At 41.2% G+C, this 27,776-nt stretch overlaps 1 protein-coding gene across 6 annotated transcripts in view; it reads left to right on the forward strand.

Annotated features, from left to right (window-relative positions):
• TLE4 (transducin like enhancer of split 4) overlaps nucleotides 1-27,776 on the forward strand; it is a 134,463-nt gene that overhangs the window by 58,342 nt on the left and 48,345 nt on the right. For 4 of the 6 annotated variants that reach the window (XM_019555098.1, XM_019555103.1, XM_019555100.1 and 1 more), the window contains 2 exons: nucleotides 16,158-16,362; nucleotides 16,758-16,774. In XM_019555098.1, the coding sequence (XP_019410643.1) occupies nucleotides 16,158-16,362; nucleotides 16,758-16,774 (222 nt within the window). The remainder of the gene's footprint in view (nucleotides 1-16,157; nucleotides 16,363-16,757; nucleotides 16,775-27,776) is intronic. The other 2 variants (XM_019555099.1, XM_019555102.1) reach the window with 1 other exon arrangement.

Here is a 27,776-nt window from a genome sequence, read left to right on the forward strand (position 1 = left end):
CCATTACGCTATATAGTCAGAACATGCTGTGTGAATTGGTTACATTTGAATAAGAGAACAGGGGAATTTACTTGCAACTTTATAAGAATTTTATCAGGATACAATTTTTTTTTTTGTTTGAGCTGCTTTAATTAGCGTTTTTAAACTGTATATATGTATAAGTTCAGCTGCATTTAGGTTGTAAGACAGAAATGGAGGCTACTGTTTGTATGCCTGTTTATTACATACAGACAGATAAATGTACCAAAAACTTAAGAACAGGTATGTGATGGTGTTCAGAGAAAATGCAGTTTAGCACAAGAAATGCTGAACCTCAATTTTTAGCAGTGACATTTTAATGATAGGAAGTCTGCAAAATTATTTGCCATCAATTGTGAAGGCAATAACAAGCCTTGGTGGTTTTTCACACTCTCTGTGTTAAGTGCTTTCAGAATGACAGCGTAAACTGTGTTAGAGAACTCCAAGGAAGTAAAACTGATTAAAATGTTCATGCTTGAATGGTGCTGATGGAATAGTTCATTTGGACTTTCTCTACCTCCTGCAGCTCAAGCTGAAATATTAAAATTCAGTGGATTTAAATCTCTCTCCCCTCAGCTCAGGAAAAAAACATTACATTTTAATAGGTTTTAAACTCATAATTCATTGGTTTGGAGCAGCACTATTAAATCTATTTAAATATTACTTGTATTACTAAGGAAATGATTTAAATGATTTTGCCTTTTACCGTTCTATATTTTTGGGGGAAGGGAAGTGCTTTGGTTTAATTTTTAAGCATTTTGTTTTATTATGTCAGTTTTATTATCTTCTTTGAAAATAAACAAATGGCATTTGCTGGAAGAAAGGACTCCTTTTTTTTTTTGTGTTGTGATATATAATTGTCAAGCTATGAAGTTTTTTTCCCTTGCAAAATTTCCATTCCATGTTTTAGACTGAAACAGTTGTTTGCTCCATTACAGAAGGTGTGCTTTTTTTAAGTGAATTGTCCATCAGCCAAACTGTTCAGCCTGTTACAGAAGTGTGGAACAATGCCTCTTAAGAAAACAATGTGTCATCTTTTATGCATCCCCAGAATGTGAGAATCTCAAAAGCAGTGTGGTGTAGATAAGTGCATACAAATTCTAATAAAAACTTAGCATCAATGCATGCTATTATTCCCTTGGCACCACTGGTCTAGAGCTCCTGCCACTAAATGCTAATGCATTTTTGCGCTGATGCTTAACGTATAGAGGAATTTCTGACTTTTGCCATTCAGATGTGCTTACAGTGTGGGTAAGCGTAAGGGTCTTTGGTTTGAACCAAAGCTAATGAGGACCAGATTCTCAGTCGATGTAATCTGGTATAGCTTCTTTGAAGACAAAGTGAGGAACACGTTCAAAATCTTAGAAGGAAGGAGGTCTTCTCTCTCCTTACTGATTCTAAACGTCCAGGCACTTTTTTGGCATGGTAGATTTTTTTTTTTTTTTTCATCCAAAGTGTGTGTGTGTGTATTTAAATTCAGTTGGCTAGCAAAAAAAGATTTTCCTATAACGTGTGCATCTGAAGATGGTAACTGAAGAAGTAAGTGTGTAGTAGTATAAACTGGTAAATGTACTGTGACCTGGGTACAACTATTGCTCATCTCTCTGGCTTTTTTATTGTTTGATCAAAGGCTTCTCCCCTATTAAGCCATGCCTGGAGCTTAAACGCTGTAAAACAAATTGCCACCTGCTGTATACTATACACAGATTATTATGGTAGGAAGGTGGGGGAAGAGGTTAGCTAAATTGTGTACCTGTTTTGTATTGTTATTTATTTGCACTGTGTGGCAAAAGAAATATTGAAATACTGTACTTCCTGTTTAGTAAGTGTAATCTTAACTTGCATATTGAAGGTGCAGGATGAATTGTGTTCAGATGTCCTGCAATTTAGGGTGATATCTAACCTTCGCAAATTAATTCTTTAAATTTTGTTTTTTATTTTTTGAGGGTCTGTCTTGGTAGAGGAAAAATTTTCTAGTGCAGCAACCTTCTGAGTTGTTAATCTAATATCTAGATTATGCTCTTTTGAGATGGCTGGCTTGCTTTCTTCTTCCTCCCCCTCCTTCCATTCCCAGGCAGCTACAGCAGTGAGCATAGTTTGTCTGTTTAAGTAATTTATTTCCCAATGCAGCAATTGCTTTAATTCAAAAAGGCTGAAATAAAATGAGAACAAGGATCCTAGTTGAGGGATTTTTTGGGAGTTCATTTTAAACTAGATTTTTGTTTTGTATTTACTAAATAGCTGCTTTTAGTGTTTGCATTCAAAAGTAGTTTGCTACATTTGTAATGGAACACTGCCATTTCCTTGCTCATGCTGAGTGTCCTAGTTGCTGAGTTATGTCGGCCTGTCACCACCAGAGCAGCCAGCAACATGCTGCAGTCCAAAGTACAGATCATTTATTACATCCCACTCGCCAATATGTTGATGTCAGAGGTCTTGTTCATTGTGTTGAAATAAGTACGTGACATGATCAATGTGGTCTGTGCACTGTATCTAATCATGAGGGAGGCATGGCTTCTGACTCCATGTTTCTCAGGGTCTTCAAAATCCTTGCATTTGAGCTATGTGACCACTATATCTCTTTGAATTAGGATTAGTCTCTGCAGGTGTGGGAGGCCCTGTGGAGAACTTCCTTCATGTTCTGTGGCAACAACATGCGTTTCTGACAGCTACCTGAAATATTTTCCTTCTGCGTGTTTTTTATAACCTAGCACTTCATGCAAAGGAAAAAAAGGGAGAGGAAAAAAGGTTGCCTAACTAATCTCTAGTTGAGCATGTGCAAGTTGCTGATGAAAGAAATGTAGTGTTTGCCATACTGCATCAAACCATTAGTCCGTTTAAGCACCATATGTGGCCTTCTGCTATGGCCTCTACCTATGGTTTAGAGGGAAAATGTGTTCTATAAAGACCCTATCCAAAGGCTAAGTATTGTGGAAGTGGAGATTTCTTAATGAACTCTTCTTAAAAATACTTCATTGGATCAGGCACTAGTAAGTACTGTATTTGCTCAATAGAAGACAACTGTGATTATAAGAGGCCACTCAATTAGATTATATATGTGGAAAACTGATGCATTTGTTACTATTTTCCAGGTGTGGAATCTTAATTGTTGGCAGTTTGCCTTGAATTTGCCTCCATCCCACTGCTACAGCAAGGAAGATAAATTGGGGGGGGGGGGGGTTGGATAGCCCTTTGCTCTCTGCTTCCTCCAACCTCTTTCCTCTGGCAGCTTCTTCCCTCTCTCCTACTGTCTCTGAGCACAGAAAAGGAAGAAGCAAATTTGAAAACAACAACCTTGAAATTATAAACACGGCTATAGTAATTTGCATATAGTACCCATCCAGAATTAGTAGTTCATCCAGAATTGATGCATGTTCCCATCTATCGATCTGTCTATCTATCTGTCTGTCTATCTAATATTTTTGAAACTGTAGCAGGTTTTAGGACAGGAGATTAACCTTAACCCAGAGATTTTCAACAGGTCTGAGGGGAGAGCAACAAAGGTGATATCATGGTGGGTGTCTGCTATAGATCACCAGACCAGGAAGATGAGCTAGATGAGGCTCTCTTCAGATATCTACTGGAAGTTTCTGGATCACAGGCCCTGGTTCTCATGGGGGACTTGAGTCACCCTGATATCTGCTGGGAAGGCAATACAGCAATGCACAGGCAATGTAGGAAGCTTTTGGAGAGTGCTTGAGCCAGCTTCCTGGTGGAAGTGTTGGAGAGACCAACTAGGGGCTGATCTTGACCTCCTGCTCACAAATGGGGAAGAATTGGTAAGGGATGTAGAAGTGGATGGTAACTTCAGGAGCAGTGATTGAGTTCAGGATCCTGACATAAGGAACTTGGGGAGCAGCAGAATGTGGACCCTGGACTTCAGAGAAGAAGACTTTGACTCCCTTAGGGAACTGATGGTCAGGATGCCAGTCTGAGCGGGGAAGGAGTCCAGGAGAGCTGGTTGAATTGAAAACTTTACTGAGGGTGCAGGAACAAATCATTCCAATATGCAGGAAGAAGAGCAAATGTGACAAGTGACCAGCTTGGCTTGGAGAACTCTTCAGTGGGCACATCTACACATTGATTAATGTGCCTTTAGATACCGTGCGTTTAGTTTAGTACTTCCTTAATAAAGTATTAATGAAATGTGCCGTACCTAGAATTACTGTGCAGTAGTGCTAGTAGATGCTGGCACTAGCTGTACATGAGCATCATAACCAGGGATCCTGGTTTTCTCCCTCATGCATGCATACTTTGTAAAGGCAAATTCTCTGATTAAAACCCCCAAAAACTGATTAAAATGAGAACAAGAAAAAGCCATTCAAATGTTTTATTGATATACTTACAATTGTAAATCAATTTGAAGCCTACCAGTACCTCAGTCACTATAATAAAATAACTTCTAAATACCTATGCATTTTGGTATTTGATTTTTTTGGGGGGGGTTTTATCATGGAAAATGAGAGCCCTACCTGCCCCTTCAGTTCACCAGGGTGCAGGTCCAGCCCCTCACTTCCATGCCACAACCCTCAGCCCTGCTGGTGCCCCTCACTCTTCCCCCCTGCCCAGCTGTCAGAGCTGTGGAGCCAGGGACTGGTGGCTGGAGCCCACTGCCCCTGGAGCAGTGCCTGAGCCCTGGATGCTGCCCACGGGAGGTGGTGGCTGCTGCAGTGGACCAGAGCATGGGGCCCAGCTCCCCCTCTGCCACAGGCAGCATGGCCCATGGAGAGGAGGGGGCCTGGCACCCTGCCACTGAGTGCTCTCCCAGGGGAGGCACTGTTGAATGGTAATCTGTTAATTAAGTAAATGAGGGTGTTACTCCTCTCAGAATTCAGCCCAGGGAAAGGATTTTAAGATTGTGGGCGATTTCTCAGTAGGGTGTTTGCTTGTAGCCCAGCACTACCCCACCACTAGTACAAATAGACAGACTCCTTAATTAACTGAAAACCACAAGAATGTATTAATATTAACAGACAACAGTAACAACAACAAGATTATATACAGGAGATGTTAGAATAGTGCAGAGAGAGAGAGAAAACAGAATATAGACCCTCAGTCCCTGTACTCAAACAACATTACAACTTACACAGAGATTTAGCTCTTACAGGTTTTCAGCCCTTATGCATTCAGTGAGAACCGTGTGGATTTTCCCTCTTCCAGGGTACTTGTTCTCCTTTTATCAAGGGAATGGGTGATACATTACCACAAGACGAGTGAGCATCACAAACTGATCACTGGGGAGCCTAGCTCTGCGCAGGATACACACAACTCCAATCATTCTACAAATGCTAGATGCTCACAAAACATGCTTAATCTTGCACAGTCTCAAACTCACTAGACTAACACTTCAGACACAACTCTCACACAAAATGCAAGCAGACACACCCACCAGAGATGCAAGTGACACACACCAACCCACCAGAGCAGAGCTCAGGCCCTTTTATATCCCAAAATCATACCACATTCACAGTCCAATCACGTCTCTAGGGCACATGTCACTCAAACAGTCATCCAGCTGGTGCATGTGTCAATCATCAAATTGAAACAAACGTATCAATCTTCACACTTCAGATCAATCATCCTCCACTTAGCCTCAGGAGATGGAGATAGTGGTTCCCTTTTTGGTGCCAAAATCCATGTCACCAGGTCTTCACTGTACATGCTTAATAAATGTAACTAGGTCAGTACCTCCTTAGAGGTGGAAAGTTCATTGGTTCTCAAACTTTCAGAACCTTCATTTGCTGTGCATGTGTGGGGCTCCAACTTTTAAACATTGTCGCTTTGAGATACGCCTTGGGATGTAGCGCCGTGTACTCTACAGGCATGTGCCCCCCCAGATCTGTGTGGGGAAGAGGGGGCAGGCTCCTTGCTGAGGACTTGGGGCTCCCCACCATGCTGCCTTTCCCTGGGGCCCCTGGGGCAGAGTAGGGCCAGGCAAGGAAGCTCCCTGCAACTATAAGCCCTGCAGTACTCAGGCAAGGTGCCACCTGCCCACCTGACAGCAGCAAGAGGCACAACTCTGCACTGCCAGCCCAGATGGAGGCCCCGGGGGGAGCAAATAGGGCAGGGAGCCCAAGTCTGCAGCGAGCAGTCTGCCCCTGACCCCACTTGTGCACAGGTCTGGGGGACGTGTTCTCCCATGTCCTCCCCAGGAGTGGGGAGCCAGCCCCATACCCTGCTCCATGGACAAGACGCCTGTGGCGCTGTCTGACGGGGCCCTGGGCCTCAGAATGTGTGGCCGCAAACCCGCACCTCTTAGCTTGGCAGCAGCCCCAGTACTAGCCATGCCCAATTCACTCCCTCCCTCTCTGGGAGCCTCAAACTCCCTCCCCCCTGCCAGACTTACCTGTGGGAGCTGCTCTCCAGGCTGACTGCTCCCTTCCTGCTCCCCTCCAGCCCTTTTCAGGCTGGAACTCTTCCAGCCTGCAGAGAGCTGTTTGCAAAAGTGCAAAATCTGCATCTTTCTCCATTGAAATGAAAGATCCTTGTTTTTCACAGGTAAAGGGGGAAACCAGTTTTTTTTTTTTCCCTCAATTTTCCCAATGGAAAGAGAAACACTATTCAGTAGGTTATTAGCATAGTTTTGCCATGACACGCTATTGTGCAGTTAGGCTAATGTTCAGTGAGTGTGTCATGTAGACACACCCACTGAGTGGGGATCTTTCTAGTGGCTTACACAGGATCATAATTTACCAGTGGGTGGATTTCCAGAATGTGTTTAAAAGAATAGATTGGTGTTGAGCTGTGCAAACAAATTCCAGTTCTTGAACAAAAGGCCCTATGCTGAAGTTGAAACAGAGCTGATACTCGTATAATATAAATATTATATTGAAAATAAGAAAACACCAGCTTTTTAATGCATGTGTTCTTATGTAAGCTATGATGCTAATGCATTGTGGCTGTTTGGCTACCTCTAGTGGCTACACATTTGTAGATATTTAGGTATATGTCATGTGGTAAAGCCTCTTACTTTAAAAGCCAGAGTTTCAGGGTCAGACCTACAGGTAACCAGGCCCTTTGCCAAGGACTTTGAGCCTGTAGATGTGGGGTGATACTCCCTCTAATATCAGTTAGCTATCTCATGTGAACATGGGTAGATCTAAGATGCATTGTGTACTCTGGAATGGGAGGGCATGGGGGGCATGAGCCCCTGGATATGCGTACAGGACGGGGTGGGCTGCTGCTGTGGGCTGGAGCCAAGGCGGTGCTGGGGTCTTCCCGGTGGGGGAGTTGGGCCAGGGCTGTGCTCGGGGCATGACAGCAGCACTGGGAGGGGGGGCTATGGCAAATTTTGAGGTGGCTGTAGCCCACCCAACCCCCCTTCCAATGCTACTGCCACCTGCCTCAAGTACAGCCCAGCCCCCTGCCAGGATGAGCCCAGCACTGTTCTGACCCCAGCCCACAGCACCAGCCCGCCCCCACCCCATGCGCAGATCATGGGCATGTGCCACCCATCCCAGGATGTGTGCAGCGGTGGAAACTGCAGCCCCGGGATGAGCCATGGCTCTATCCCATGCCTTGCCCTGCCCTGGGTAGGCAGTATCTGCCACTGCCCTAGCTCCACCCCTAGTACCAGCTCCCACTTCCTCCCTCACTGTGGGGGCTGCTGTCTGTTTGACTTCCAGTATATGTTTTGTTTGCCATCTTAGAACAAGATAAAACTTTTCTTCCAAAAGGAGTACTTCTTGGGGGTGGGGGGGAGGTGGGGCAATGGGAGGGACTTCCGGTGGCAAAGGTCAGGTGTTAGGGGCAGGGCTTCCAGTCCCAAAATGGTGACCAGGGGGCAGGGCACCTATCAAGTGGTAGGGCTACTCTTGTGGCCCTCAACAGCTCATCAAAAGTGATTACGTGACCATCCAGCTGAAATAATTGCCTGTCCCTGGGATAGAAAGTTGTTAACACTGTGGAGTAGAGAGACAGAGATTAGCAGGATTCAGGGACATGACAATGAGCCATGAAATCAGTTGACTCAGCACTGCCTAAATAGAAATGCTTCTGTCTCTTTCAGGCACTTGTTTTAAAATTTGGGTAGAGCATGAATCAAAGTGGGGTGCAGCTGCACCACAATACCCCTCCTGGATCCACCTCTGTATCTGACATTGCTTTAAAATTTGATTATTTGGTTCAAAACCTTTTCTATACCATGACTCCATGTTACAACAGCTGGCTCTTTCCTGTACGTGTACTGCTTCCAGCCTATCCTTATGCATATGTTCTCCTTGGCGGTCTGCTCAGAGCTGCTGCAGAGCCCGGGTCTAATATGGTCAGCAGTCCCTCTGCAGAATACCTAACAACACCCTGCACCATGCAGTTTTGGAAGGTTCTGCTGCATTTGAGACTCTTGCCTTCCCTTTTTGGGAGATGTGACTTTCACCCATGGGGATTAGAAGTTCCTCTTTGTTAGTTATCAGGTTTACAGTGGTGGCAAGCAGAAAATAAAAGGCTCCAGTTGGATCATTTACACAGGCATTTCTGTTCTTTATTGAGTGATGCACGAGGTGATTCCAAACAGCCGAATTCTCTTCTCTCCCCACTTTTCATTCCCAATCAGAAAATACGCGGAGTGGGAAGAGAATCCTGCAAAGAAAATAATAAACTAGTGAATTCCAGTACTTTGGGAAAACATGCACACTCCCTTCCCAAGCGACTAAATATCTGCTCTTCTATAAAATGTTTGCTTGATGTGCTTAGATGTATCTTTGTATGTTTCCTCCCTCTTTTTGAGCTGTAAGCTATTTTGTTGATTAAGAAATACTTACACGGTAGGTTAATGATACATACATCCTGACTGGTATGCCTATACGTGTAATGAAGAATGAAAACATTCAAAATATATTGCTTCAACTTTCTTTTGTGTTTCTGGAGTGCATCATCTGTCTGTCTGTCTTCCCTAGACCAATGTTTCTCAACCCATGGGTTGCAACCCAAAAGTAGGTGATAAGAACATATGAAAGGGTCATGAACAAACTTTAAAAAATGGATCAAAAAACTTTTTAAAAATGGAGTCTCCTTTAAAGGAGAAAAACATGGGAAACCGTGGTTTTTCTGTCGCCGGCTGGCAGAGTTCCTGTCTGTGAAGGCCTGCTTGGGGGCCACTCGCACCCCATGGATCCAGCCCCTGCCCCACACAGCTGGGGCCTGCGGGTGGGGACAGTGGGTTGGGACTGGCCACGGCTGCTTACAAATGAGTCCTGGTATAAAAAAAGGTTGAGAACCACTGACCTAGGCCACTAAAAGGACTCTGGAGGTATTATTTATATGCTTGTTGTAAATGGTCTACTTGTGATGGTCACTGATTTTCTCCCTCTTTCTCCTGCCTGTTGTTTTACAGTGTAGCTCCACTATTTTTGTTAATATTGTCACATCTTCTAAAACTGAAATCCATGCTTTAGCTTGACATGGTTTTCACGTGGCTTTTCTTCTGTTTGTCCTTTTTAAATATTATTGCTTCCTCTTCCCAGTCTTTTCTTACAGCAGGCATTCAAAGAACTCTTTTGTTTCCCTTTGTGGTCAGGAATGAAATCCATCTATTTTTTTCCCAGCACATTAGCTTTGTATAGGCTCCATAGAGCATTCACCAATATCTGTTAGTCTTCTTTCCATGCCAAACATGGATTTACAGAAATAATCACTCCATTCAGGTAGTGGTCCTAAAGGAACCAGTACAGCAGGTATGCCATCACTTCCATTATGACAAATCATTACTGTGTTATGTGTGCATTTAGCAACATTTATCATCTTAATGGAGAGGCACTTGTATGAATCTTATTGCAGCTGATTTTCCCTGTCTTTACTTACTATAAGTAGATAATTCACTAGGTTGTAAAAAAAAAAAAAAATCTGTCTCATGGTGTTACTTCAGAAGGTAGAATTGTAGAAGTAGGACTGGAAGTAATTGTAGCAGGTTATATAAACAGGCCAGTGTATATCATATTGAACACATTTTCCAAAGCAATATTTCCCTAAACACATCCACAATTGTGTATGCTGACATACTTATATTTCATATATTTAATTGCTTTATTTGTTAATCTTTGAACTAGCTATTGACTTTTCTCTCTCTCCTTCCTTTTCCTTCCACTTCCTTCATCATTTTAGTTGGTTTATGTTACTCTACCTTTGTAATGATTTGCCCTCATCAATCATCTTGTAATCTATACAATTTAACAAGAATATCTTATTTGGATATTTTATAAATTGTTTCTTACAGTATTGCAGTGCTGTGTGTGAGTTGAGTAGATAAAGTAAGTTTCTGAAACATTAATTTATTAACATTAGAAATGTTTTCAGGTTAGAAGAGGATGTTCAGGTGGTTCAGGTTGTTTGGATAATGGCTGTGAGCTTTCAGGGTCTACAAGAGGAAAAGCAGTAGATTACTCTGACACAGAGATGCTGGAAAGTATCCAGTATCCTACTTGAACCCTTTCCAGGAAAATAGGCTTTGAATGTGCTGACTATAACAAGAGAACATTATAAGCTAATTTGTCAGTGGGTTTAATATCACATTTTACTTCAAATTTGATCTTTTAAGATGTGTGGGGAGGAGAATTAAGCTAAACATCAATGTTTAGTATTAATAATGTTCAGTCTCCAGATAAAAGGATTTTAACAAAAAGTTTCTAACTATCCAGTTAGATGAGGAGAAACAAATAATTTTGCAATATTAAGCAAGGACTCCACTGTAGATTATCTGTGGAGAAAAACTGTACTGAGAACTTATTTTAAGATCCTAGTTGATAGAGAATAACACTAGTCTCATCTCATATACAAATTTTAAAAATTTGATCTTGGTTTTTAATACCAAATTCATTTCAATAAAGGACATTTAAAAATAAAATTTAAAGGGTTTCTTTTGTTTGTTTTTTTCCTTTTTGATTCACTTCAGCATGATTTCTCTTCTCTGCTGTACTTTTGTATCATGGACAATTCTTGACAAATATACAAAAGAATCTGTATTCTTTGGGATGCAGTATTTGGTGAATTTTAGTCCAGAAAGGAAGCTCAGCTCAGTGGTTTCAGGAATAGTTGACTGTTGCTATTGTCATCTTTAAGCAACGAAAATTGTTCTGGGAAGGTTATAGTATACACAGCAAAGGGGAGTGTCCTACCTTGAACAGTTTTTACAATTTATGCTCTCCTCCTGCAAATATGCGCATGCTTAACTCCTATGCACATGAATGGTCCCATTGTAGTCATTGTGGGGTATATGCAGCTTAAGTTAAATGTACACTAAGTGGTTAGAAGTGTCATAAGTCAGGATAATGAACTAAAGGGAGGAGTTGGGAAGAGAAGTAAAAAGATTCCTAGAACAATAACAGAACCCCACACAGTTTCTCAGACATGCTCAGATCTTGTTTGTTCAGTTAAAAGCTTTTCACTAATGTTCTAGCCTTTTTAATTTTACTAAATTTTCTGATCTTGACAGTTCACTTTTGCAGCAGAGGGTAAACTTACCTTCTGGAGAGTCCCAATGGAGAATTATTCCCATGCAGAGAGAATGTCTGGTAGTGTAAAGCACATTCTGTGCCATCTGCCTCACTCCCACCTCAGCCTAAGTAGGTGGCAGGAAGCATTTAAGGTAGGAGAGGTGTCCTTTGCATTTATGATGCATACTTGCTTTATGGTACTTTTCTGCCAGGCCAAACAGACCCTAGTTGTGTCACGTATGTACCAGGGTCAAGAGGCTGGATGCTAATAAACTTCAGCTATCCACCATTGTTAACTGTATCTGAACATAACTTGGATATTTGAGAATCATGTCCAGGTTATGTATTTGTCTGAGCATAGGTCTTGATAGCAAAGGTCAGGAGATAGTAGTTAAGGACTCGCAAGGTAAGTACAGCTGTTCACAAAGTCCCAGGAGAGGAGGGCGGGTGGGAATTAACCTCCACGTGTGTCTGTAAGCAGCGCAGGTTGGATCAGGAGCAAACAGAACATAAGTTCACCCTTTGATGGAGGGGGAGGAGCATGCAGGTTGCATGCACTGGCCAAGGCCAGCAGGTTGGGGGCACACCTGCATGCCTCTTGCCATGCCCTGTGTGCTCCTTAGACTGCCAGGGAATGCTGAGTGGAACCAAGTGGCCAGGCCACCCCTGGTTGATTGCTGGGTATGGGCAAACATGCCCCCAATAACTGTCACTGTGGACCCTCCTGCGCACCCAGCCATAGGCTTCTAGGAGAGCCTCAGAGCAGTGTGGCGTGCCCAGCAGCCTGGCCAGCAGCAGTGGGTTGGAGATACTCCACAGAAGAAAAGTTTGGGCCACTGAGAGCTCCTGTGTGGGGCTGCTGCATGCCTGCTGCCGCTGCCCGCCCTTCACAGGAGCTCTGAAAGGTCTGAGCTTGCCTCCTGTAGAGCAGCCCTCCCTCCTGCCCTGCCTAAGTATGAAGAAACAAAAATACTGAGCTACAGATGCTCCCTCCCCCCACCTGTGGCTGACAGCTGGCAGGATGCAGGGCTGGGCAGAGGGGCTGTGGTCCTCCCCTCCCCCCATGTCATCGGGCTGCAGCCGAGAACTGGCTGCAGGCAGGAGGTGGGGATGGGCAGAGGGGCTGTGGTCTGAGGGAGTTAGTGCTGGGTCTGTGGGGCAGAAGTCTCTATTCCAGTCCTCCTACCTGGGCTTGGCTGTGGCTCACAACTGGCCACAGGCAGGAGGCAGAAGGTGGGGCTAGGTAAAGGGGCTTTGGTGACTTGGCTCTGTGAGAGGCTAGAAGCAGGGCCAGCTAGTCACTTGGCCAGAGCAGCCAAGTGCAGGCCAGCTGCTAGAGTGCCTCCCTGCGAGGAGGGGGGTTAGTGGGGAGCTTCAAAGCAGTCCAGAATGCCGGCAGACAGCAACCTAACTTGAGGCAGTAAGCGATCTGGTACAGACGTTTGGTATACCGTTCTAACCTAAATTGCTTAAGTCTGAGACCACATGGATCCATATCTTGTACTAGTTCCCGCCATTTTTAAACCAGTCTGTGTGTGCTGAACTTCTGCTTGATTGTGGGTGTAGACCAGTTTCTGATCACTTACGCTGGTTCGTGTGTAATGCCTGTACCTAGCCACAGTCATTTTTAATGTTGTCACCTTCTGCATTAGGACTCAGCCCTTAAGTATACAATCACATTGCTTTTGCATGGATCCATGGCTCTGTTAGTACCCAAGAGGATGACGCAGCTGTTCAGTATTTTATTTTTGTTTTCCTCGTTTTAGTTTTTGAACCAGTGTTTCTTTTTTTTCTTAACCTCCTCACCACCCCACTCATGTGGAAGGGGCGCAACTTCTATGAGCCCTTTGCTTTTGTATGCACTGGTGTAACTGTATTTTGCAATTCTTTCTGTTAAACCTGCCATTCCCCTTTTGTTTAATCATGCATATGTATGCATACAGACATCACATAGTGTGTGGATATACATATTGTTTATAGATGCATGTATGACACGAGAAAGTTGGGAGTTGCTTAGCTGAAACCATTTTGTACAATCCCATCTGTAGTACCCAAAGGATTTTCTTTTAAACCATTACAACTTGCCTAGGTCCGTTCTAAATTTTCCAGGCCCAGTGAAAAGCACCTTGTGACTTACAGGACCACGACTCTGCCAGATTTCAGGTTTCTATCACCACCTGCTAAGCTGCTAGTGCAGATCAAAGAAAGGTTGCAAATATTTCTTTTTTCTAGCAGAAAAGCTGTGATTTTTGTCCTCCCACTCTTTGCATGCTTGAAAACAGCTCAACTGTTTTCAGTGAAACTTGCAGGAAAACAAATCACTTCTTGGCCAAGAGCAAATGAGCCAAATAGGCAAGTGTGGATGATCTATTGTATTGGAAACAAGTAGGCAACTTAACCACAGGTATATCACTGCACACTGTTTATAACACCTAACCTCTATATGGAAGATGCTCCTGCTGTTTACTGCATCACTGGTGCAGAGCGTTAGACTGCCATTGTACTGATCAATGTAGGTACTCTATCCAGGTATTAGCCAGCACTTGCCTGACATGCCATACGTTGTAGATGGTGCAGTGCTTCCTGATTTAATGACCTTTCTCTGTGTACTTTGGCCAGCAACAAGATAGTTAACAATGATAACATCTGGCATAGTTAACATCCCAGTAAGAAGGACCCCTTCTCATAACTCTTATTTCAAGCTGTCTGCAGATTCAGGCAGGCATCTCTTCATTGTCTAATATTGTGCTTGAAGGTTTTGTTCACAGCAGCAAAGACTAGAGACTGTTAAAATGGAAGTTGAGATTCTTGATCACAGAATGTCATTCTCCACCCCCTGTCTAACTCTCTCTTCCCTGCTGCTGGCCCCTTTGCCTGCCCACACTCCCCAAAAAATCTCCATCAGGCCAGCATGCTTGCAATCTGTTACAACAAGGTGGCCCCAACCTTCAGCCGTGGAGCTAAACAATACACAGGTGGCTCCAGTTTCATTTTGTTGCAGTTGATTTTAAATTTTGATCAGTGAAGCATCCTTCCAAAAGATCATTAAACAAACAAATGCATTTAATGCTTTCCACAAAAAGGAGACCCTCCAAGAATGATATAGACCTAGGATTATGAGTGTCCCTTTCCTTTTTCCTCTGAAATAATTATTTTTCTTTTGTTGATGGTTTTTGTTTGTTTGCTTTTGCTTGTTTTTAATAAAGTTTGGGCAGAGGTGGCTAGTATGGGATAGGGTTGACACTACTGTCCTGGTTCCAAAGCCACTGTTAAATTTCAAAAATGAGGAAAAGTGTCTGTGACTAGAAATTAGCATCTTTTAGAAAATGCAAGTGATTACCCTCAGTGTTTCACTCCCTCTACATAGTGCTTTTTATGTTGGTTATATTTTTTAAAAGAAATCTGTCTTGACACCTAGATTAAGAATTCATGCCAGGTTGGAAGGGAGCACTAATATATGTCTCTTGATAGACTAAAGCCAAGAGACAGAGAGGTGGGCTGTCAGGTACATTTCGATTAAAATAAAATAAATGCAGACAGGACCAGACTTAGGAATTTTAAAAGCCCTATTTTGACATGAAGCAAGTGTAAGGCTTTTGACTTGTGAATCTTTAGAAAGTCATGGAGGGGAGGGATTTGATTTATCATTAGTTAGCCCTGAGAAGTGACTGCTTAAAAGGCAAAAGTAAATTTCCAAGCTAATCTAGTGAATGTTTGAACAGAAATTTGGTAGACTATTAGGGAACATGTCTTGTACTGAACAGATCCCTGTTGGGATATATTTAACATAACATTTTTTTTCTTCCCATTCAATAGCAACAACAAACCATCTACCCCACAATGGTTAGTATAGCACAGAGCTTGATGCAGCCTTGGCTGAGGTCAAGCACTCCAATTCTAACCTCTCAAGGGCTTTCTCTATGTGTTGCCAGTGTACTGGTAAAAATGACTTTAAACTCTTGTCAGCGCAGTTACTGGTGCATGCATCACAGTCCCACTCAAATAAACCTGTCACAACACAGAGTCAGCAGCTAGAGAAGAGTACAAGGGCAGGCCTCTAGCTTTTCATTCGAGCATCACTAAACGTGCACAGAGTGCCCAATTATTTCAGCATTATTGAGCAAGCCTACAGGAGGACCCAAGCCTTGCTACATTAGATTTTCTTTAGTAATTTGCTCAAGTACCGCTGAGGACACTTAAAGGGCTTAAAACGGTGGCTGCAACCAGTTTCCTTTTCTGGATTGTTAATTCAGGTTTTCTCTTTCAAATTAACTCTCGCTGCATGCTGTGCAGTAGCGCTGGGAGAACTGTTTAACACTAATTTTCTCAATTTTCAGCTTTTTTCCCCCCTTGCATTATATAGCTGCTTTTAGTTATTCACATATGTTTTGATTAGACATGTTTGTGTGCGTCTGTTCATAGAAGAATAAAGTCCTTGTCAAACCTGGTTCCTTTGACAAAACCAGCAGATCTGTTTACGTGATTCTCATTAATTTGTTGTTTAATTCAGACTCGAGTCTAAATGAGATTTAAAGACTACACTGTGCCCAAATAGGTGGGCATTGGTGTTGTCTCAGAACGTATGTATGTATCTGCAGCTGTCTGTATAAATCAATCAGTCGATCCGTAAATACCACTCCAATCCCCGTCCCTTCTGTCCTAAACACCCTCTTTTTCAGGACAAGTTCAATATCTGTGTTTAATTTTTCACAGCAGCAACAACTCCAAGCCCAGCATTTATCACATGGACATGGTCTTCCAGTGCCTCTCACTCCACACCCTTCGGGCTTGCAGCCTCCAACCATCCCACCAATTGGCAGCAGTGCTGGTCTCCTAGCTTTGTCCAGTGCACTGGGTGGGCAGTCCCACCTCCCAATTAAAGATGAAAAGAAGCATCACGAAAACGATCACCAAAGAGGTAGGAGCTGCTAGATGAGCACAAGGCTTTGCTCAGCAATAGGCTTTTTGCTTGCTTGTTAGTTAGTTTGTTTTCTCTTTAACAAAACAGTTTTGATGGGACCTTCTCCATAATTGCTCTGGTATTTGTTTGCTAATCATAGTCATTCAGAAAATGGGTTCAGATAGTAGAAATCAGAGTATATAAAGTCTAGCTATACAGTATTAATAATTAACTGTATAGTCAAGTTAACACCTATGCAATTTCTTATTTAACAGACGTGAGGATTCTTTCTGCCAAGTATGATTAATATATAATTTTGTGTAAACTAACTATTACTTTTCTCCTTCTCTCTCTTTCCCCCTCCACCACTGCCGCCGCCGCCTCCTGCTTTGCTGCTGCTGCTCTGCATGCAGACAGAGACTCCATAAAGGTAGGATTCCATTTCATAGGTGCAAGGAATAGCTTAAAGGAATTGCACAGCACATTTCATTGCAGTTTGAGCTAGAAGTGTAGAAAATGTCATGAATTGAAACTGGGTTGTGACACTTATTGATTATCAGCGGAGTCCCATGCAGATAAAGTTATTTCATTAAGAGAGTGCCTGGGCATAAACATCTCTAAGATTGCAGGATGATTTATAGGCCAGTGAGTTGAAGTTTTGCCTCCTTGCTCATTGGCTGACTCTTTAGCATTGTGCCTGTTCTAAAGCATGGAAGAATTCTTGTATCCCCTTAATGAGCAAAAAAAAAAAAAAAAAAAAGGCAGTAAGTGGTTTTAACTCCTTTTTGGAAACTAATTTAAATGTATTCTAAAGATATATATTCGGCTACAAATCTAGAAATAAATATCAGTTGTTCGAGGAACAGAAATAAAATTCTACCTCTTCCCCACCTCTCCTCTCCTGTTGTTGTTAGGAGCAGTGCTATGAGCTGAAGTGTCATAGGAAAGAACTATTCGTGAAAGATGGCTACCAATTTACCCTTTACACTCCAATCTCAGTATGATTTTCTAGTCCTGTGTTAATCTCTGTGGATAGTATGAATTACATGCACTCCTACAAGTATTTACATTTTTAGTATGTACATTAAACATATGTAGCAACTTGTGTAATGCTGAATGCCTTGGGGTATATTTTAAAGTGGTTAAGTACATTTACCTGGATGCTCATCTGTACTGGAACATAATCAAATTAATATATGTAAACTTTTGTCAATATACACAACAGTTTGAAAAAGTTACCCAGAACCTAGGAGTACAATAATTTGGTATTAGTGGTGGTAACTTTATTCCTATCAAGTTTAAACTGAGCCTTGTCACACTCTCCAGGCAAATCAAGCACTTAATATTGTTTATTTTGTACTTATAACAACTGAAACAAGTTTCTAATTAAAATACTATTTATATAAAAATATATAACAGTATAAGAGCTGGGCAAATGACTAGAAAGTAACATTAAAATCTAACTGTTTGGCAATATTAGTCAAAGGAGTATATTTGGCAAATAATTGTCAAAGGAGTATATTTACTAGATGTGGAAGATTGACTGTAGGGACAATCATACTGGCCAGGGGCAGGGCTCGCTCCTAGCCCCCACAAAAGCTGTTGGGATTCTTATCAGAGTACTGTGCTCTTGGGGCTCTGTCTCTCATTTCATCCTCTGCCTAGGAGATACGACATCTTAACTCCTGCCCCTCCAAACCCTTCTCTAACTACTAGAAGAAAATGACATTCTCTCTGTTCTCCTTTTTGGCTGCTCTGATACAAAGTGATATTTCTTTAGCTTTTCTTCCAGCTGCAGGCTGGGGTGTGTCCGGTACTCAACCCTTCCCCAGCTTGCCTCTGCTGCTACTGGCAACTTGGTGAAGTCACAGCAGAATGAAATTGACCTGATTGTTGTCAGTTTCACTGTGACCCACACAGTTCTGAATAACAATATGAACTGACAAGAACTGTCAGTTTTTACAGAGGCACTGCATCTACTATAGGCTTAAGACAACAGTGCAACAGTTTGCCGTGTATATTCTCTACAGTAGAGGTTAGAAACTAGATTATTGCCTTTCATAAAGCTTAGATCGTATGGTAGTTGATGACACCCTTTTTGGAAAGACTCCTGGCACCTTGGGATAATAGGCTTTTCAAGTCCCGTAAACATGTTTTTTATATCTGTATATTTATGAAAAAAAATTATATAAAAAGTAGTTCTATGCAGCTGCTTCTTTACTTGATTTACCTGAAGCAGTAATAAAATTTACTCGGTTTGCCCTGCATGTGTTTACACGTCTGTACATTATAAATATATAATTTACCTAGTTATGTATGTATGTGTGTACACACACACGAATGAAGAATGCTATTAAAGTACACCATACATTACTGTTTCAGAAACTGGGTTAGTTCTGTTGCCCTGTTCTTCATGTAATAGCTATGGGTCTGCACTGGCACGTTAATTGTATTTAGTATTCATACACGAAAGGTAAATTTTGTCTAATTAATTTACAATTAGCTAGAGCAGTTCAATGAGTTGTTACACATACCACTACAGAGACTGAAAGAAAGGTGTGACTGTTTTGCACTGATTTATTTTGAAATGATAGCTATAAATAGGTGTTTGTCTTGTACAGCATTCAAATTGTGAGCTGGATTTTGTCAGCATTTAGGGCTTGCTGCCAGCTTTGCAAGGTGAAATAGTTTGCTAATTTCCTTAAATGTTTTCAGTGATGCCCAGAGTAGCAGTTAGTCGCTTGTTCTATCGATCTGTCCTCCCTTAAGTGGCTCCTGGTTAAGAGAGGCTTTTTATGATTGTCTGCTGTGTGACTTGAGATGGTTTTTATCAGCCAGAACGTGCCAGTTGCCAGCAGCTGGAGTCTGTGTGCTTGTATGAAATAATTTATTCATGCAGGATAATGCTCCTTAACATTTAACAGGTAATGAACGTGACATAAATTTCCTCCTTGCTTTTAATTTTTCCCTTTCCTCTTCTAATGTGCAAACAGGCAGCTCTGGTACTCTAAATAATAAGTAATTTTTGGCCATCTGTCAAAAGGAAATTTCAATACAAATTTAAATTAATGGTGCCTGAAATTTTTTATAGCTCCTCTAAAAGCCTCTAATGTGCAGAAAATTCTGAATCTGCTGGTAGTAATTAGTGTAGCATGTAATGAGGATATGGGCAACATTATACAGCCCCAGTGTAACGTTTTGATATGGTAGCAAAATTTTGATTTATACAAGGTTGTGGCTGGGTTTAATTGTGAGAGACACTTTAAAGTGTTTTCTTGCCGATACAGATTATTAAGCAGGGCAGATTTTAGAATAGCTCTTAAAATGTAAATTTAGGCTGTACTGTAAGACTGAGGTAATTAAGGTTTCTTATCCATTGATACAAAGAAAGGAGTTCAGATGCATTTTTTTCCCTTTTTTTGAACCTGTTGCCACCAACTCCAGTGGACCTGTCAGCCAGTTGTTTTCATTAAACTTGGCTTCCATAATTGCACTTGTCCTGACCCTACTTTCAGTTTTGCCTGGAGGTGAAGGTGACAGTTGATTCACTGGCTCTGGAGAATTGAAATCCCGAATCCATACAGAAGGGATCCACTGTGTGAAATTACTCCCTTCAGGCAAGAAGTAGAGAATGAATGAGGGGAAGGAATATGTAATACTACTTATGCACAAGATTTTACACACTCTTCAGGGAATGTGGTGGAAAACTCATTCATGTCATTGCTGAGCATTGAAGCCAAGATCAGTGGTTGGAGCCATGAAGTAAGACAGGCTGATATCAAAAGACAGTTCTTCAGGCAGTGGTGCAAACAAGAAAGGCACAGTCATATTCCAGTTTATATCACCCTTCTAAATGGAACATTTTCTGCCTGATAAACCAAACCAAGCTTGGATCCTTCCAGATGCACCTTTGGAGTGAGCAGCTGACTGCTGAAACTGATTAGGAACCTTCCTGATAACATGACATTGTCCAGAAGCTATTCCTAAATAATACATCAGCATCAGCACTACAGGCTCCATGGAAGAAGGAAACTTTTGGTGTATTCTGATTTTTACATTGGATTTAGTCATCACAATCCTTTACAAAGTTTAAGCATGGAAAAAATGCCCAGAAAAATAAGCCACGGGAATTCTGTGCATACAGCTACAAAACAGCACAACAGCTAAAAGGAGAGGTGAATTGCAAGGGTTCTTTTAGATGTGCTGATGTGTGAAGGACTATGATGAGATATACTCTTTTTTTTTTTTTTTTTTTTTTTTAATAGAGCTACAATTAACTTTTTCTCCTGCAGAATACTCGAAACAGCCCCTTTTTTCATAAATGTGAAAATTCCAGGGGGTTATTATTATTTTTTTTTTTTTTAAAGCTTATTCTCAATCACTCTGCAGTGGAAAATATGCTTCTTTCTCTCAAATTATTCCTTTCAAGTGTTTTTTCTCTCTGTATACATCACCAGAACAAGAGGCATCTCTCTTCTGCTAAATGCCCCACCTCCAACCCAAGTTCTGTATTCCCTAAATAAGTCCCTTGCGGCAAAATTATCCTGTAAAGAAACTGAGGAAGAGTTTGTGGAGAAAAATGTCATCCACCAGCAAGCAATCTAGGTTTAGTGGTTTCTTCTTCGTGTGTGGTATGAAAAATGTGATTTTGGCTAGCCTGTTGGAACAGTCGGAGTTGATTTTTAAATGCACATTATTGTGCCCATACATGTGTGCACGTGCGTGCGCACACACACAATAATGGTTCAGAAGTCTTTGACAGTACTTTATGTGCATGGATACTTTTCTGGTTCTCCTATCATTTATTATGCTCACTTGTTGCATCTTTTTCAAGTTTGCTTGTAAATTCTTGGAGTAAAAATCAGTTTTGTTATGGGTGAAGGTTCCATACAGTTTTGGACTGAGGTTTTTGCCCAGTTTACTGAATTCAGTACATATCCATACAGGTGGGAAGGAGAATTCCATTTTCTTTGTAAAAAAAAACAAAAAAAAAAGTAGCCTTTGGTGCCATTTTGAGTACATCAGGCCCTGTTAAAGTGGCTTGAGCACTTTGCACTCAAGCACTCTGAACTACTCAGTCAATTTGAAAATGTTCATCTTTTCTCTATTCGTTTCTATTCATCAGCGTATATGAGAGAGAGTAAGCTTCTCACTTCCTACGTTTATAAATTGGTCTCTTAGAACACATTGTTTGAATTTTGTATTTTGGAAAGGAGCAGATAGGTTAGCTATTAACACACATTCTTAAAAACTGTTTATGTTGTTGTGCTCTTGCATATCAAATCACGCTTATTTCATTTCTGTGCTAACAGATGATGACAGATGGAGAGTAGTTTTTCCCTAAATAAGTACTTTTTTATTGTGAGACTTTTATATAAGTGGTATTAATCCATCTCAGATATTTATATATTTGGTATGTACTTTATAGGTTATGTGTATGCGACTCTTCATTACCAAAACTTCTGAAGGGAGGCTATAGAATTTTCTGTGCTATATGTTGTCACTTAATTGGGAGCGGGGGGAGAGAGGGAACCTGCAGAAATGCGTTAAATTTAAAATATCACCATTTTGGGGCGACGTTGAAGTCTTCCAGGTGTCTCCATCACCCATTCTGTGTGTGTACCTATATATTAAATGCTCATCTAAAAATGAAATGAGGAGCTTGTGTTTTTGTTTTTCATAGTAATGAAATAGTCATTTCAGTTGTTTGCACTAAATTTTGTTTCACAAAATACTTGCTTAATCTCCACTAGACATGCTGATATCTTGGGGTCAGTTATCAAAGTATAATTAGTGACTTCAGTTCTGTTGGTTTGCAATACAGTAATTTGTTCGGTATTAATTGATATCTGCCTCTGGGCATGTAAACTGTACAGAATGTAACAGGTGCCCTAATTCCAGAAAATGTGTTGTAATTGTTTGTTTGTGGAACAGATGAATAAATATCTTTGGGGCATAGCTGGTCCTCAGGTGGTGAACGTGAATGGATTAATGATGTGATTGGGTGAGACATGCTTGTTTGTTGCAGTCTCGTCCAGTAACTGTCTGCTGAAGCAGAACAAATATTAATTAGCAGGGCCCTGTTTGTTGTCTTGGTCTATCTTATGCAGCTGATTACTTGGCATTGCTTTTTTTTAAAATAACCTCTTCTATTGCTAGATTAGTAATGTGTCACTGAAGTGTGCAGATTTGAACACATTCTTTAAATCACTAAAATTTATCTTCAGGTAAATGTTTTGCTGTCCTCGTGCCCCCTGTCTCCCCCTCCTTATTCATTTATTTTTTCATTCAGTATCACACCACTTGATCACAACACAAATGAAGCCATTTGGATGTTTTAATTTGGTATAGAGCTTTCATTTATGAGTAGCAAGAAATTAATATCTTCAGCTAGTTTGATGGTTTCACTTCCCCATCTCTTACATCTTTTACTGTGTTTTTCACCACACTGTATATAAACTGTACATCATCCCTTTTACCCCCTATATTTTACCAGAATTGCCTGTATTTTTGGCTGGTTGCGGTACATGATTGTCCCCATGTTAGATGAACTCATGCAATGCTTATCACTGTCATACTTTATTTTGCCACTTGGCAATTTAGAGTAACTCAAATATTCTCTCTCCAGATGCTCTCATCACCCAGGAGGCAAACACTTACATGGGTTGTAATTTCTAACCTGAGCAGTCATGTCTAATTATTTCCATGGCAACAGATTGTGATGTTGTTAATATAGGATTATGACTTCACATTGTAGACTAGAAAAAGGATATTTGCTGGGGTGAAGAGTTGGGGAGATGTCCTCAGACACATAGGGCTTCTATACACGTGCAGGGAGCCTGTTCTGAAATGCTGGAAATCCAGCATGTTGGAACAGGCTTGATTAATCGAGTCTGCTGAAGCACAGAAATTAACGTGCTCCAGCTAAATGTAGCATCACATGTACCAGTGTCCCCACACTGAAAAATGGTGATGGGGCACTTTGAACTAAAGCTCATCTGAACTTTAGTTCAAAGTGCTCCACTGCCATTTTTCAGCACAAGGACGCTGATACGTAACACTCGGCCCTGTTTAATTAGATTGGCTCGCTAATTAAAGCATCCCCCCACACCTTCCAGAGCAGATGTAAAAATGCCCATAGTCTTCAAGTATGTGATTCTTTGGAGCAAAGAAGTAAGAGAAGGGAATGAGTTTTTACCTGTATTGTTTTCCTTAAAGTTTTCCATGATGTATAATCATACTTATCCTAAGGATGTTGGCATTCAACATTTGCCACAAATTATTCATGACAAATAAGTCTAGAATGAAGAGCATACTTGTGCTTCACACTCAAATAGCTTTTAGTCTTAGTAATAGGTTATAATAGACAGAATTGATCAAACTTTATCAAAGAAATACCCAGAAGGTAGTTGACTGCTTTCTGCTATCTCTCAGCTTCAGGATATTTTCCTCTACATTGAGCAGTCTGTGTTTAATTTTAAATTCTCTTTAAAATCCTCTATGGATCTTAGGTAATATGAAACATCTATTATTTTAATGCAAATTCAAATGAACTGATTCATGGGACATGCTAGGCATGCCTTAAAAAACAAGGAAAAAAGAAAAGAGGAAAATAAATTACCACCTGTTACCAACTAAATGATGAAAAAATATAAGTCACTGAACACTAATAGCAGGCTAATATTTGTATTGAATTGCTTTTATTGCATTGTCCCCCACAGTGAGGAAGAAGTATAGTCCCAGTAGGACTCTTCTCTTCTGTTGTCAGCTTCTTAGATTGGACCCATTGCCCTTCTGTGATGCACTTATAATTGCATCATAAACTATGAAACGTTAAAAATGTTTTGGAGAGGGAAGTAATTACCCTAGTCAGTGGCTATCAGACAGTAAGGTATTTGCAAGGAAGTTACACTGCCCATCTCGAACCTCTTTCCAACACTGTTCTAATTAGGCTGAATAATTAAATAAATAAATAAAGCGTGAGTGGCTTGTTTTATATAGCAATTTAAAAAGTTCTGTGTTTCCTTGATCGACATTTGCCCTTTTGAAGAACAAAATAAAATTGGAAATGCTAATGTTTTGCAGCCAACTAAGGGAAGAAAATAAAAATGTCACCATAGCAACAAAGCTGCTTTCTAGATGGTTTCCTAAGATATGCTTGAACTAGAAGCAGATGTCTGATTTGAGAATCTTGCCTCCTTCAATGTAAACAAATAACTTCTAGGCAGGTGTTGGAAATAATATGGAAATCCTATTAAGGGGCCCTGGGTTCCTGTCAGTCAGGAAGCCCCTGCCACAAAAGGGTTGGTTGTCTGAATAAAAGAGACAGAGTAAATTCTCATTAGGCTTTAGCTTTTCCCAGGAAATGATTGTCTCTGCGTGTTCTTTCTCCTGTGAATCTGAATGTAAGCTGTTTCTTCTATTGATCTATTCTGCTGGCCCTCTTTCTCCCTCTCTCTTTTGGATTAACACTTGATATGTGCTGCTGGTCTAAGAGTTGCGACATTTGTGATTTTAACCCCCAACCTTCCACCACCGTCCTGCCTTTTCCAATAAAACAACCACCAAAAAAAAAAAAAAGCCTAACAAAACAAGACTTGGTCTTAGGCATTGCTGCTGGCCTGTTGAAAGAGAACAAGATGGGATTAAGCAGAGTACTGAAAATAAGGTATGGGGAGGCGGAGTAGCAAAGTCATAGACGGCTTATGGCTCTAGGATGTTTGTGTGAATTTATGGATTATGTTGTAGTCTTTGACACTGTAATGCTGAGCATTGTATGAACAAAGGATTTTTTTGGTTGTTGTTTCCTTTTACAAGGACCACAAAGTTTTGAGTAGTTGTGACAAAGGTGCTACCTTCATTTGATTGCTCATGGTACATGTGGGCATTGAAACCATTTTTTTCCCCCCTCCAGGATGAAGTTGGGGAGTATGCAGACTTTATTTATTTATTACTTTTCAGGAACATGTTGTGCCCAGTTAGCAGGAGGGTACTGCTGGCACCGTTGTTTATATTAATCGATAGGGGCCTGCTGCCAGTGTTTATATTATTTGTACTATAGTAGTCCTTAAAAGCCCAAGTTATGGATGAGGCTTCCGGAGTGCTAGGAGATGTACAAACAAAAATACCAATTTATTAACTTGCCCTCCCGTAGGTGAGAATTTGTGAGCCTTTCCAAAAGTGAAGCTCAGGAAGTGTTTTGAATGTTTCTGAATTAAAATCCAAGGTCATTTCCCTCCCTCTCCTCTTTGCTTTTTTTGGGTACATAAGATGTGCATAGCAATGCTCTTAATAATGCTTAGAGGGTTAAATGTGGATAAACACAAAACAAGGCTTCTGAAAAGCCTCACTATTATCATGCAGCATTTCTCGGACTATAGTCCCCGAGACGCACTTCATAAAGCCAATAAAGCGCACACTGGTGGTCTCCTGTTGCCCTAGCAACGGACCATAGGGCACAGTGTATGTGAAATGCATGAACATCTGTGAATTAATCTTTTTTAGTTTGTTCTTTTCTTGGCACTGATTGGGCCACTCTGGCTTGTGCTTGTGACATTGCGTGAGGAGGGATAAGCTGAAGAGTTCCCCTGGGCCTTGCCCTAAGTGGTTGGCAGAATGGAAAGTGAAGTGAGATTTATCCAGGCAGTGCTTTCAGTAGTTGAGGGATTTAGCCTGACAGCACTCTCGGTGGGACGTTATTAGCTTACTTTCTGCTGTGCGGGGAAATGAATAAAAAATTTTCTAGTAAATCTAGGCATTATTGGGTTTATTGGTCTGCCACGAAAAAAATAATCGGAGGAGAAAATTGAAATAATCGCTTGTGTTTATACCACAATTTCCTGGACCTGACCATTCTTCGACTTCATTCTCATTGGATTACAAAAAGGAAAAAAAAATAAACAGGGTGGTTGGGGAGGGAAGGAATAGGTTAGGGCGAATAAAAGAAACCAGGGAATGGAAATGGAAAACAAAAATCTGTTGGTAACAGGATTTGGAAGGAGGTTCGTCATGGCTTTATTTGGGGATCACAGGTCTAGAGGGAGGGGGAGAAGAGTTGCAGTGAGTGGAGGTATTCAGGTACAACACACAGTAATTACTTAACACGTCAGGATCAAGGTAGTTAGCGGCTAGGAAAACCTCTGAGTGGATATATAATTTTCTTTCACCTCCCCCCCACCCTCTGCTACCCCTTGGGCACACTACACTGCAGACTTTGTGTTCAGCTCCTAATGTCAATACCAGATGCTCACTTGTAAACTGCTTGGCTTACCCTTGTCGTTTTCCACTGTGTCTCTGAGAGGACTGTAGGGGGAACACTGTGTATGTCACATAATCAGCTAATGCTGGATGCAGTCAGTATTTTAATGAAGTACTGAAAGTGAAATGCTGCTTTAATCTGCTAATTGCATTAAGAGGACAACAGATTGCTCTATATCACTCCTTCTTTTTGAGCTACAAGCTTATCAAAGAGTACTGAGGTGCTTTTAAGTGAGGCATTACAGCCAGTTGGACTCTACGTGTTTGCATACGAATATTAACAGTCACAGCTGTACCTCTGGTTTTCTGTCCCTTGAGAGGCAATGAATGCAGCTGTGGGAGTTTCCTTAATACATACTTAAGCATAAGAGAGGAGGGGAAAAGCAATTTCAGAAAGGTTTGTTCCCTTTTTTTTGCTCACTACATAGTTGCCTGTTGTAGGTGAACTTAAGAACAAAGTGTCGTGAAGATAAAGTGTGTCAGATGGTTTTTGGTTTTTTTTATGGAATACTGCCTTAATACACTAATCTTTGCATAGACAAAATGCACAAAACTGCATTGAGCAAAGTGCCCTATTTAATAGCATTGTTGGGGGGGGGGGTGTTGGAAAGAGGTGCAGGTGCTATATAGAGATGTCCACTCACCTTAATAGTACCGGTATGGGAAGGAAGGGCTGGGAAAGATGAGTATTGGTTCTGGTTTTCCTGCTTAGAAAGGGTTACCTGTGCAAGAGTGTGGCTCAGTGTTTGGCATAGACTATATACACTATGCAGAGCCTGGTAGCTACAGCCACGTTCTGTTTAATCCTCTGCTCATTTGTTGTAATAACCAAATGACAAAACTATGTATAGCATTTGACCATTCCTTTTTTGCACAAATTACTAATATTCCATTAAGTAGCAATATTTAATCTAAATTACATGCAGTTGTGTTCTTTGATACTTGGGTCTCAGGCTTTAGGAAAGCTTTGGGGTGGATTGCAGTAATGCTGATCATGCCCATTTTACTGGCTTCTTGAGGTGGGCATGTGGAATTCAGACCTGTTAAAACTGTTTCCAGGATTCAAAACACTTCTGCCCTGAAGACAGTTTCGTTTTTCGGCAGCTCTTTCTTCCATTGTTTGAAAAACTGGTTTGACTTTCTGGAGGGAAGGGTCAAGCACACATGCATGTAAT

Source organism: Crocodylus porosus, unplaced genomic scaffold, assembly GCF_001723895.1.
Source record: "Crocodylus porosus isolate Cpor-Errol unplaced genomic scaffold, CroPor_comp1, whole genome shotgun sequence".
NCBI classification, from domain to species: Eukaryota; Metazoa; Chordata; order Crocodylia; family Crocodylidae; genus Crocodylus; species Crocodylus porosus.